The sequence below is a fragment of the Cupressus sempervirens genome, chromosome 3 (genome assembly GCF_028749045.1).
Source record: "Cupressus sempervirens isolate cs-2001-9-10 chromosome 3, ASM2874904v1, whole genome shotgun sequence".
Classification (NCBI taxonomy): domain Eukaryota; kingdom Viridiplantae; phylum Streptophyta; class Pinopsida; order Cupressales; family Cupressaceae; genus Cupressus; species Cupressus sempervirens.
The window spans coordinates 754,014,433-754,028,101 of NC_143120.1; the positions used below are offsets into that span (position 1 = coordinate 754,014,433).

At 37.8% G+C, this 13,669-nt stretch overlaps 1 protein-coding gene across 4 annotated transcripts; it reads right to left on the reverse strand.

Annotated features, from left to right (window-relative positions):
* Nucleotides 1-910: 910 nt before the first annotated feature.
* On the reverse strand, nt 911-7,404 carry LOC149569015 (proton pump-interactor 1-like). Of its 4 annotated transcripts, none has more exons than XM_089821828.1 (8): nt 7,264-7,404; nt 4,987-5,419; nt 4,615-4,809; nt 4,220-4,399; nt 3,842-4,036; nt 3,066-3,164; nt 2,442-2,978; nt 911-1,403 (listed from the first exon to the last, which is right to left on the reverse strand). In XM_089821828.1, the coding sequence occupies exons 2-8, from the start codon at nt 5,368-5,370 to the stop codon at nt 1,077-1,079; spliced, it is 1,917 nt and encodes a 638-aa protein (XP_089677954.1). In that variant the 5' UTR covers nt 5,371-5,419; nt 7,264-7,404; the 3' UTR covers nt 911-1,076. The 4 variants fall into 4 exon arrangements, with proteins under 4 accessions (XP_089677954.1, XP_089677953.1, XP_089677955.1 ...); XM_089821827.1 differs by having other exon boundaries at nt 4,987-5,422; XM_089821829.1 differs by having other exon boundaries at nt 4,987-5,435.
* Between the last annotated feature and the right edge of the window lie 6,265 nt (nt 7,405-13,669).

Here is a 13,669-nt window from a genome sequence, read left to right on the forward strand (position 1 = left end):
AAAATTGCAAAATCAAATGATGATATAGTTTTACACAACCTCCTGGTACCTTCAGTAGCCATGTGTTTTCACTATTGAGACACTGTTGGTATGTGGTGCATGGTTTAAACATGGAAGACTCACAAGTATTCTTCAACATGCAATAACATTGATGATTCCACTACTACGATTATGACAACGTACAACAAAGCACATTTATCTTGGCAATGTGTTTTCGCTGGGAAAACGAAAAATAAGCACATCGAAGGATATGATGATTAGAACCTTGGGTTTTGAGGGAAGATGACGAATCGAAAGAAACCATGTCATACACATTCGGGGCTAGATTAGTAGATTCCTCCAAGTCTGATTTGAAATGGTAAACAGATACTTCATTTACCTCACGATGGGGGCATTAGCATCTCCGATATCCTGTTCTCTTACGAACATTTGCTGATACAGCTTCAAAGTTCTGCCCTTTCGAACAGAAACTTCAAGTACCTCTAGCATCTATGTTAAAACCAAATAAGCTAGTTGTTTCCCATGTATTAAGAGTTTTTGTAAAATAAGTTGTAACAATTCTCACATACCTACTTTACTTGTGTACTTCTATAAACTTCTATGTTGAGCTTGGGAAAATTTGCAATATTAAAATCCGGGTCAGGTTTGTAGGGAAAGCAGTAGCATAAGTTCTCAACTGGACGACAGATCTTGCATATCCCACACGGAACTTGGTTTACTGCTTAATCAAGAAAGGAAAAATATAAATATAAATAAAAAATGTTTATTTATGCTTCAGGTAAGACAATATATCATCCAAGCTATCCAGACATGAAACAATTTGAGTAAACAGCCAATGATCTTCAGAGAAAGTAACCCTCTCTTCAGGTACGGGGAGAAATATTATCCAAATCAAAAAGAACTGCCGACATTCCGCAAATGTTTTCTTATGGTATTTCCAGAAGAATGAGAACTCAAAATTGTTTTATTCAAATCTTGGTTCCTCATGGTACAAACTACAGATATATCTCGTTATATCCTGGTGATTTAAATCCACGAAATGTAATTTCACCTCTCTCCAAAAGTAAAAGCTCAAATTAGAGAACATAATAATAACCAATTGCAAAGAGCAGAAACACCATCAGAATAGCCAAGCCTGCCCAAAGCCAGCTAGTTAAAGATTGTTTCTTTTTCAGAGCTGATTTGGGAAAAGAGACCTTTACTTTTGGCTTGCTTGTGAAGTCTCTCTTTCTTGACCTGATTTTGTTACTGGTTTCAACTTCTTTCTGCTGCTCTGTTTCTTCAGATATTTTTGGTACCAGCTCATCAGCATCATTTGCAGCCTCGGACTCAATATTTGCTGCTACTTCAGACTCCGCAGTCTGTGTCGCTGATGCTCTCTTCCTACTTCTTTTTTCACGTTCCTATAAATACCAAATTTCACATGAGCAAAAGCTGTTGTGTGCTTAACAAAACAATAAAAGACTAACGATATATGATGTATAACTAAGCTTAGAGAGAAAAAAAATATGCTGAGAATTTCCAGCAGGTGCAAAGCAAGTTGTCAGTTACAGACTACTGGACATATATCCCAAGGGATTTAAGAGCATACACGTGTGATAATATTATAACAGGTACAAATTTCAGCAGAGTGAGCAAAAAATGAAATGGCAATTATCATAGCAATTCCAGTAAGACAAGCAGCCAAAAACAATCAAGACAAAATAAAAGTGTATCAGAGCTTGAAATCAAAGAGAATTTATGTACTTATCGGGTCAAACCAAATAAATTTAAATAGCATAGCGTAAATCTCTCTAAACACATAAATGCAGACTTTGAAAAACAAACCACTGTTGGAGACTACAAAATTCCAAAGGTTTCAGACGTTGAAAACCAAACCACTGTTAGAGACTACGAAATTCCAAAGGTTTCAGACTCTGAAAAACAAACTACTTTTGGAGACTAGAAAATTCCAAAGATAAAAGTTCAACGTTATATGAGCAACAAGGATACAAGAACTCTTCAGATACACAAGGGTAGAAAATTAGAGCATATGCATCTGAAAACCAATGTTTACTTCTGGCATATTGCCAGCACAAACATATCTACGATTTCAAGTTGTAGAAGAATTGGGATTTGCTCAAATATCTTAAGAAGTTAAAAGTGAAGACTAAAATGTACACCAAGTGTGTAACCTTCAGCAAACATTACACATGTTTGCTTATTTTAAGCAAATACATTTTTCATTATCACAATGTCAAACTCACATGCTGAGATGAAGACTATAATGATGTCCAAAGAAAGAGGACTTTATTGGCATAACTAGCATTTCTGCATCTAAAATGGGCATCATTAAGATTCATGTGAATAAAACCAACATCTAGAAACAATGATGATAAAAACAAAATCAGTTCCACTAATTTATTAAAATTTAACATGCCATGCAAAGTTCAGACACACACCTTCATTTTTTTCTCAGCTTCCTTCTGGGCTTTTACTGCAGCCTTAGCTTGTGCCTTTTCTGCCTGCCTCTTCTTCCTTTCCTGAGCTAGTTTTGCTTTAGCAATTTCTTCTTCTCTCTTCTTTTCCTTCATAATGACTGCATCCTGTTCATCTTGAGTACTAGGTTTGTCATTGGGAATCGCATCTGATTCTACAGCAGTTTCAGATTCAATTGTATGACTTCGCTTTGCAGGCACTTTCCCCTTGCCAGATACAGCTATCTGAAAATTTTCTTTTGGATCTCCTTTTGAGTCAGGAAGGCCATTTTCTGCCAAAAAACTGGATGCCTTTAAAATCACAGTTTCTTTCTTCTGATTATCCCGGCTAAAACTTGATGCCACACCTTCCCCTCCAGCTGGCACAGAAAAATTTTCATCAGGGTTTGGGGTCCTGCCATCTTTGCTTAGCTGTCGATTGTAGAGAAAGGGAGAAGTTTTCTTTATATAATCTTCCCTATATGTTGAGCTGCTCTTCCAGAGAGACATGAACTTCTCAACCTGTAGATGCATCATTCAATTTGCAGTAAGTGAAAAATAGTTGCAGTCTTCAATCTGGATTCTGAACCTGAGAGAATAAATTTCTACCTCACTCTGAGAAAGTTCCTCTAATGCTGCAGTGTCCTTCGTAGAAGCCAAACCTTTAGCCGTGGTTAGCAGAGAACGATATTGAAAAAATGGTGCATTCTGAAAGCTCAAAAAGATAAAAGTTATTAGAAAACTGCTTCTGTTGGTTTAATAAGACAATTATATAAATTTGTGACCCCTATAACAAAAAGCTTGCAGTAACCAATAGAGTCAATTCAATTATATATGTTAAAGCTGCAAATAGAACACAATTACCCTAATGCAGAAGTAAGACAAATCAGAAAAGTTTTAGAACAAGACTGATTTAGAAAAAGAAACCGGTGTTCTTCAACCTTTCCATAACGGGGTGGGGCAGACACAGTGACACGGTCTCAAGCAAAGCAAGAGGCACAGATTTTGGGGGTGGCGAGGGCACAGCTATTAAAATAACTTTTAAAAAGCTGGAATTTTGAAAAGTAATACAATGAGGTAATTTACATAAGAAACCCCGCTTCAAGATTCTTTGGGGGCTTTTAGCTATAAAAAAAAAAATGTAAACATTTCTATGTTAATGCACCAAATGGTGCAGGCTGTCGAGTCCTAAACAGGAGTGTCCCGTTCCTCGGACATGGCCCCATGTAGCACAGGGAGAAATGTGCTTGAGACCACTAAGGACAGTCATGCTTAAACCTTGTACCCTTGAAAGGAACCAATCTTAAATTAAGACAAGAAAAAAATATAAAAGATCATACTGCTCAATTGATGTCAAATTTCCTAGGCAAAATTACTCAACGTACCGCAGCATCACACTCTCTTCTCAGTTGGAAAACTGTATCACCAGCCTTCAGTTTCTTTCCATTTACAACAGTGAACTCTTCTTGTAATGAGTTTAATTTTTCATCAATAACCCTCAACTCTTCCTCAAGGGGTTTAATCCTATTCCAGGCACCTTGTTGCTCCTTTCTCAATGCATCTAAATCCTCTCCCAAGACCTGCAAATCAGAATAAATATTTTAATATAGCATTCTGTTTTTCTGATTTATAATGCGGGAAATTAAAGGAAAAAAATAATTACAAGACCAAAACAGAAACAGGCAAAAGGCGTAACCAAAAGCAAGCCTGATCAAAATCAAGCATTTCAGTGCACAAGAATATCAGTATACAGAGACACATACTTTGAATCGGTCCTGAATAACCTCTTTCTCTCCCATGGAGTCCTGAAGTTTAGCCTGCATTGCTTCATGAGCGATAACCTTCTCTCTCGTATTTTCAAGTTGTTTTATTTCTCTAATCATCTGCTTCTCCTCTGGCAATGTATTGTTATCATGCTCTATTCTAAACTGTAAGTTTTGTATCTGTTGAAGACAAAAAAAAAAAAAAGAGAAAACTACAACCAGGTCAATAAAGAAAAAAGAATGTGATGCTTTAGTAGCACTCAACACAGAACGTTGGCATCTCTCTAAATCTATTTTGTATCTGAATTTCTAGCACAGGATGTAACATTAAGAACCAAAATAATGGTACTTACAAAATAACAACCAAACAGATGTTTAACAAAGTAAAAACATACCCTTCTATTAAGCTCCTCTTCGGAAGAGCACAAACCCTGACCTCTCTCTCTTGATGCAACATTTGCATTCCTGAATTTACCCAAGGCTGTCTGGAGGGGCTCCAACTCTCTTTTCTTCTCTTCCAGTGATTTCCTATAAACTTTTTCAGTAGTTGTCAAAGGCTTCAATTTCTCAATAAGCTCAGCCCTCTCAAGCTGCACGTGCATTTTAACTGGTTTTACTTTGTAGCTAATTGTATGACAGTCTATAAAAGTTGTCGCATCAATCATTTTGCGTTTTCCTAAAGTTCGACTGGGATTCAATAGTTGAATCTACAGAAAATAAACATTACTAAAATTAAATGGCACAAAGAGAAAGAACTAAAAACAGACCCTTTTAGCTCTTAATGCTTCAGTTATTTGGTTACGAGCTTGAGTTTTCTTTTGAAGGTCTTTGTCAGCCTGGTCAAGTTTTGACTTCAGCTGTGGATCATCATACGATCGAAACTTCACCAAATAATACTGGTGAACTTTTGCTGGGGCGGGCCACTCATCTTTAACATTTACGGGTATCCCATTGTCTACAACAGTGTCCTGCTTTTGATCCTGAACATTCAGGGACCCATTTGCACCAGTAGGTGCTTCAGCTGCCTCAAAACCAGAAAATGCTTTCATGTCATTTAATTCAAGTTTTTGAGTTTTCTCCCCATCAACATTCAGCGATTTTGAGATTGTTTGATCTTTAACATTATCCGATCCGTCAATCTCAACTCCCATAATTTATCAGGTGTCACTGGACAAAATCTTCTTGCAGAAGCAACAATCCCTTCTACATCAAGAAACTGGTAAGAATTAATTAATTTTGCCAAAAAGGACTTCCAGAGGCTAACAAAAAAGTCGACAAATATATTGTAAACTGTATAATTTGATGACTCCCGAAAAGGTTTATTACTTCCTATCAAAAAATACTTAACCATGCCATGGCACCATTCACCAAAATTATGACAAGTGCATCTTCCTGATAGATCAGATCATGTCCATATACTTGAAAGAAAGATTGGTAAAATTTAATCAAAAACTGCAGACCCATAAATAACACCATTCAGTTAGACTATAAAGATACCATGTTCCTGCAGATAGATTATTTATTAAGGAAAGCTTTTGATAATCGGTTCAATTTAGATGGATCTTAATTAGCAGAGGACACTGCCATCCATTTGTTTTTATTGCTAAATCTACCATTCATTCTCAAATTCAATGCCTCCTACTTCATTATGCACTGCCTGATTTAAATTAGTAGATTGCATCATACAACGTTATAACTTCGTAAACATGAGAAAAAATATGCCGTAAATTTATTTCTCAGAAGATATCATAATCATCAAGAGCTCAATCAAGAAAACACGAAAACAAAATCAAGACAGAGTATATTCATTGAAACAAGTTAGCTTAATGCAAACTCCAAAAACTAGCTCGCAACAAAAACACATTTTTGGACTAGAGTCTTCAAAATTTGGCACATTCAAGCATATTAGGGGATGAGATTTCGCTAGATTTTAAGTAACTAGGAACAATACGTATCATTTGTCTGGTTAGCTAAATTTTACCATTCAGTCACATAATACCGTCTGTTCTCTGTTATGTGCACTGAACCTTAAAATTCGTATACCAACAACACCATCAAATGCAATGGAAATTTAAAAGATGGACAAAATGGATGATAGAAAAAAGATAAAATCAATCACTACGAAAAATGTATTCATAAACTTTCAACTAAGATAACACAATCAGCAGCAACCTGCCAACAAACATCATAACTTTACAGAAACCTCGATTTTTGACCCAAGTCGCACAATATTAGAACCCCAAAATCAATTGCTAAAATCGCACAAGATTTGCCTTATGGATTAAACCTTTAATAAACACCTTTCTAAACTTAAACATTAAAAAGATTAAGAAAATGTAATAACGGATATCTTCCCTGAACTTATTCTTCAGAATCAAGTACCAGAGGAGAAAAGGGCAAAAATGATTATTTTCTCGTCGAAAAGATAAAATCCCTCTAAAAATAATAACCTAGAGAATGATGTCAAAGCTATCATATCGAAATAGAGATCTACAATTATAAATACTCGTCCGATCCCCAAACATAAACTCTGGACAAAATTCTAACAAATGAAAAAGAAATGCAACCTTCACAGATTTAAAGAATTAACTCTAATCAAATACGGCGACAAAACCCACAATAGGTAAAGCCCCACTTTTCCCCCAAAACAAAGCTCACAAATGAATAAAAAAATTCCCAAACGGAATGAGGATGCACAACATAGATCCACAGCCACGCCGGTCAAAAAAATGATCCTATCAAAAGATTGCACACAGAACAAAACTTTCACCATTCTCTATGAAAATATATGCTATCTTCACAGACATTTGACATCAATCATACAAAATTAAAACTAGATAAAACATTAAATCCCGATCTCTTCCCTTCCACCTCGCCAAAAATCCCAATTCTTTCACCAGACACATCAAACTGCATACACGCAGAAAACATGATCCATAGCGAGCCATCCATACAACAATTTCGTCGACAAATTAAGCAATGAAACCAAAAGATTCATTTTCCGAAAAAGGAAAAAGAAAATCTCATGTGAATCAAATTCTTACCTGCGTTCTACAGAGCCGTAGAACCGATACGCTAATCCTCTTCGAAGAATCCGCCCAATTTAAGGATCGGGCCAACCGTGCAATCAGAAATGCAGATCAAAACAAGCAAGATATATAAAAGGGCAAAAGTTAACCCTCGATGGGCTTGAGCAGACGGGAGGAAAGATGATAAGTAATGTGTTTGAAGATATTTCTTCTTAAGCCGTCACGTGCTGGTTCCTCATTTGTCGCATGTTGCGGACACAAATTGCCACAGATCCAAAGAGACACGTATCGTTATAAAGTTTTCCTTTTATGAAGTAGCTCAATTTAGTGTTAGAAAATAGAATAATTCTACTCTTGCCCTTTCTTACGGTGGAGTATTGACCATTTTCGTAGCTTTTTACCCATTTCTATATGCGAACTTTATGTGGAAAAGGGAGGTTGGTGACCAATTTATCAAAGGGCAGCCCCCTCTTTCGATGGAAATTATTACGATGGAAATGATAATGACATTTTATAGGATTGTATATGTCTAGTAAATAAAGAAAATTTGAGAATAGGCAAAGAGAAAAGTTGTTTTCTTTAAAAATATATATTTTTTAGTACATTGAGGAATATTTATTTTATCAAGTTCGTATGCTTTTAACATTGGGAATGTGTAGTCCTATTCTTGAGATGTTAACAATCTTGTACTCATGGGGTTCTTAGAAGATCCTCAATATCTTGCAAAAAGGGGAAAGGATCTCCGCCATCAATATCAACAATCTCCCCTTCCTCCACCATTGCTAAAGACCCACCTGGCTCTACAATATTCTCAGAGACCTCAGCTAGTTCTATCGCTCTAATATTTTCCTCATCAGAGGGAAACACAACCACCTCCTTAAGCCCCTCTTGAGATGTTGCTACCTTCATCACCTTTTCTGCCATCTCTACCTCCTCCTTTTCCTTTAGTACTTCCTCTATTTCATTTTCCCTCACTTTCTCATCTTCCTTCCAGGGAGGCATGTTATTCTTTTTACAGTCAACAAACAAGTGTCCAAACATTGAACAACTCTGGCAGAAAAGCCCTACATTATCATTTGCACCTTCTTCCCCCATTTAGAGCTCAGCACAATGGACTCAAGTAGTGCAGCACCAATCACTACATTTACACTAAACCTTGCAAAAACTAGTCTAGATTTTTGAAAGGTAACCATGTCCGCTACCACAAAGTGTTCAAAGGAATTCCCTATCGACTTAAGGACCCTTTCATCCCAAGACTCCAAAGGGAGACCTGGGAGCCTGACCCAGACAAGAGCCAGCCTATTCAATTCCTTCGTCGAGTCCAAAGCAGGGTGTCATTTAGCCATCGTCAAACTATGCTTACCATAGTACCAAGACCTAGCAAGAACCATAGTCATATCTTCTATCATCGTAAATTTGAAGCAGAAGAGCCCCCCAGACATCACTAAAATAGCCACACACCCTTTCACTTTCCACTTCTGACTTACCCACTTCCTAACCATTTCAATTAATGGGCAGAAGGCAAAAAAAACCAGGCACAGTTTTAGGTTGGTAGACACAATGTCGACCAAGTTGTCCAAAATAATTATTTCTAACCCCTCATCTCCACTAATCACCTTGGGGGCTTCTAGGGGTACATGAGTCATCTTTTCTCCTTGGACTATGTCCTTCCAACCTTGAGTTGGTATAGGGCTCACGACTTTCTCCTAGCCATCCACCAAAAGCACAATAGACTCCATAGGGTCCCCACCAGAAGGATGCTTGGGATCCACTCCACCCAGAAAACTCCCAGATGAGGTCAAAACAAGTTGCAGATCTGGGCAGATCCCACCCAACCCAACCCATCAAAATTCAAACACTAGGAGAGCAGGAAAAACGTGAAAAAAGTTGCAGAGCAAAAAAAGTGAAAGAGGTGGCCCCGAGTGCTTAATTGGAGTGAAAATGTTTCCCTAGCTACCAAGATGATAGAAAAACCCACTACCTTTGCTTTCCCGCTTGGGGAAGAGGAGGGGAAATGGAAAACTCAAAGAAGGCAGAACAGAGTTTCAAAGAAATCTGAAGGGGGAAAGGAGTTGAAGTTAGATGTTGGGAAATTGAGAAAATAGAATAGAAGAATGAAACGGATGGCAAGGGAGGTGGCTAGTGGCAGGCAACCTACCCTGGAGGCTATGACCAAGGGTAGAAATGATTATTCTATCTTGAAATATGAGGGGATTGAATAGCCCTCAAAAGTAGTTTGCACTTAAGCAACATCTATCTAATACAAGGATTGATATCTTTCTAATTCAAGAAGTCAAAGCGACCATGGCTAACGTATAAAGTATTGCGAGTTATATTTGGCCAGGGGCCAATTTTTACGATAGTGAAGCAAAGGGAGCATCATGGGGTGTGGCTACCTTTTGGAACCTTAGTGTTGGTAAAGGGAATTTCGTACATTCTTCTAAAAATTACCTTATTACAGAGCATAGGAAAGATGACAAGACTTGGAATGTCATTAATGTGTATGCCCCTAACTCAAGGCAAGGAAGAGGTCAGCTCTAGGAGGAATTGTCTAATTTCTTGTCCCATTCTAGGAACACTTTCTGCATGGGCGATTTTAATTCCCCACTATATCCCTCTGAGAAGGTTGGAGGAGCAGTGGATTTTACTAATAGTATGATGGATTTGGCTTAGTTCATAAAAAATAAATGAATTGATGGATATGGAGATGTGTGGTGTCAAGTTTACTTGGTCGAATAATAGAAAGGGGGTTGACCTTATTCAAGTCAAACTGGACAAACTCCTAGTCCTAGTTGGCTATGATGGGCTACCTTTTCTACTCTCACGAGATTACCTAAGATGGTCTCCGATCATACCCCAATTATTTTTAATTGGAAAGAGGTGGTGCAAGGGGGCCCAAGACCTTTTAGATATGAAATAATGTGGCAATCTCATCTAGACTTTTGTTCTTGAGTGGAGGAATGGTGGGGTATAAGAGTGGAAGGAACTATAATTTTCAGACTCTGGCCAAACTTGATAATGTGAGAAGGAATGTTCAACCATGGAAAAAAAGTTACTTTGGAGATATCTTTAAGACAGAGAAGGAGGTGGAAGGGAAGCTGGAGAAGCTCCAAAAGGTGATGGGGGAGGCCTTGGCTTCAGAGGACATGGTTTTGGAAGAGGAAAACTATATGAGGGTGTGGAAGGACACAATGATCAAAGAGGAAACTTACTGGAAGCAAAGATTGAGAGTTTTATGGCTAAAGTTGGGAGATAGAAATACAACTTTTTTCCATAGATCAGCCTCCATCCATAAATGAAGAAACATTATTCATGCTGTGATGGATGATAATAATATAAAGCTAACAAAAACATAAGAGATAGGGAGCTAGGCTAGCAATTACTTCAAAAATTCTTATAAGGAGGAGCACAGGGCCTTTAATAGGGAGGATAGGCAATGGTTGATTGAGTCCATGCCCAATGTGATCTTAGCAGAGGAGAATGAGAAGCTTACGTAGCTTGTCACTAAGGAGGAAGTTCGCAGAGCTATTTTCACTATGAAAGCTTACAAGTCCTCGAGGCCTAATGGTTTCTCCCCAGCCTTCTTTCAACACTTCTGGGAGATTATAAAAGTCAATTTGATTAGAGTTGCACGTGATTTCTTTAGGACTGGTAAATTATTCAAGCAACTTAATAAAATGTTCATAGTTCTGGTCCTGAAAATTAAGGACACGAGGGCTCTTTTTGATTTCAAACCCATTAGCCCATGTAACACCACTTATAAGATCTTCTCCAAGATAATTGTGAATTGCCTAAAGTTGCTATTGCATAAATTTATTAAGAAAAATCAGAATGGGTTTGTCCTAGGATGTCAAATACTTGATGCTGCTATAACTACTCATGAGGTGCTACACTCTATGGAGAAGAGTGGTAATCTAGGTATGGCTTTATAGTTAGATATCTCCAATGCTTATGATAGGATTAATTGGACTTTCCTATATGAGGTCATTGTGAATATTGCTTTTAGTCAGGGAGTTATAAAATTGATTAAATTGATGGTTGAGACTATAAATTACTCAGTGTTCGTGAATGATTTGCCCTAGGGAAACTTTAGAGGAGAAAGAGGTCTTAGACAAGGGGACCCTATTTCCCCTTGTTTGTTCATGATGGTTGTGGAAGTGTTGGGAAGAGCATTCTTGAGAAAAGTGAAAGAAGGGTAGATCAAAGGCATCAAACCTACTACCTCTATTCTGACAGAGGTAATACAACAATTTGGGGATGATACTTTCCTAAGTGGAGGCTCTTTAGTGGTGGAAGCTAAAGCTTGGAAACATGTCTTGGAGATATATGCAATTAATGTGCGATAGAAAATTAATTTAGATAAAAGTAAGGTTTTCTTCTTCAACGCTGAGTTAGATATCTAGAGCAGGGTGATAATATCTTGGGTTACAACTCTGCCTCCCTCCCTGATACATACCTGAGGCTTCCTTTGATTGTTACAGAGGTAAGCAATCGTTTTTGGAATACCATTATGGAAAAGATGCGAAAAAAGTTAATTGGGTGGAAAGGTAAAACCTTGAGTAGTGCAAGTAAGCTTCAACTTTTTACTTCATCCCTTCAAGGGATCATGATCTACTTCCTCTCCTTGTTCAAAATCACTTAGGTTATGGCGAAGAAGATGGAAAAAATTCAAAGAAATTTCCTTTGGTCGAGGGAGGGGGAAGAGAAGAACATATTAAGTCTAGTGAGTTGGGAAACTATGTGTAGACAAAAAACGGAGGAGGTTTAGGTATCAAAAAGATTTTAGACTTGAATAATGATCTTCTTACTAAGGTTGGATGAAAACTAATTAAGGAGGAGGCTAACTGTGTTAAAATCTGAAAAGATTAATAACCCAAAAAACTAGTGCAAAGAATAGATATCTAAACTATGAATGCAAATGATAGAAAATCAAAATAGCAACACAAAGTTAGTCTCCAAGAGAGTAATGCAAAATAAAAATAGCATTAAGAGGATACAAAAGCAAGAGATAACAAATACAAGCCAGGTAGTATGCTTATATAGACTAGGAAGAGGGAGGAGGTGGCAACACGGACCAATGAGGAGAAACCATCTATCAGAATAAAGATAGCAAAGTATCTTCCCAAGATAGCTAATGGATGCTCAAATGTAGGAAGGTGACACCTTGCAACCACTTAACTAATAAGACATGCTTTATTAACCTAAGAAAGATTACTAAAAATGTAGGAAAAACCTAGCAATATACGAAAAAATAAATAACCCACTAGGAAATTTTAAAAACTACACTAACACCCTCCATAAGCGAAGCTTAGGTGGATGTACAAATGGGTCCTGACAAGTCAGGCCTAATGAGGTACCCATGTACATAAAATTCCCCCAAAAGAGAGAGAAAAGAGAACCCCCCCCCCCCCCCCACCAAAAAAAAAAATTAGGACTCTAAGTGAGAGGAAGAGCCCCCCCTCAAAAGATGAAGCATCCTGCACCCCCAACAAAGCTAGCAAATGAAGGAACTTCTCTCAGTGAAGGGTTTGGTGAAGATATCATCAACCTACTCAAAAGTCTGACAATAGTGAAGGTCGATGATGTGACCATGGATGAGCTCCCAGATGTAGTGCATGTAGATATCTATGTGTTTGGTCCGCTGATGATGGACTAGATTCCATGAGATATGAATGGCACTCTAGTTGTCACAAAATATGATTGATGGTTGTTTGATCTGGATACCAATCTTAGTGAGAAGATGTTAAAGCCAGATGGCCTCAATGGTGGCATTCACAACCCCTTGATACTCAGCCTTAGTAGAAGATAGAGCAATAACAGACTGCTTTTTGCTCAACCAACAAATAAGACCTGAACCAAGTGAGAAGCTATAACCTGAAGTAGACTTGTGATGCTAAGAATCACCCACCCAATATGAATTTGTGTAGCCCACCAACTCAAGCTCAATGCCTACTGCTTAGTGAATCCCACAATTGTGAGAATCCTAGATGTAGTGAAGGATCCATTTTGCTACTTTCCAGTGCAGCTCATGAGGCTCTTGCATGAATCGAGAGACCATGCCTACAACATATGAGATGTTAGGTCTCGTATGAGTTAGATAAATGAGACTCCCAACAAGTTGTCGATACAAAGTGCTATCAACAAGTAGAGAAGAACATTGAGCCTCAAGTTTGACTCTAGAAATGAAGGGAGTTGGAGCAGGCTTATAGTTAGCCATATGAAACCTTGAGAGTAAATCTAGAGCATACTTGGATTATGTGACGGTGATCCTAGAAGGAGATTGAAAGATCTCAATCCCAAGAAAGTAATGCAACAAGCCCAAGTCATTCATCAAAAAGCTGTCATGAAGGGAAACTTTGATAGCCTTAATGGTGGGTGAAGAACTTCATGTGATCAACAAGTCATCAACATACAAAACCAA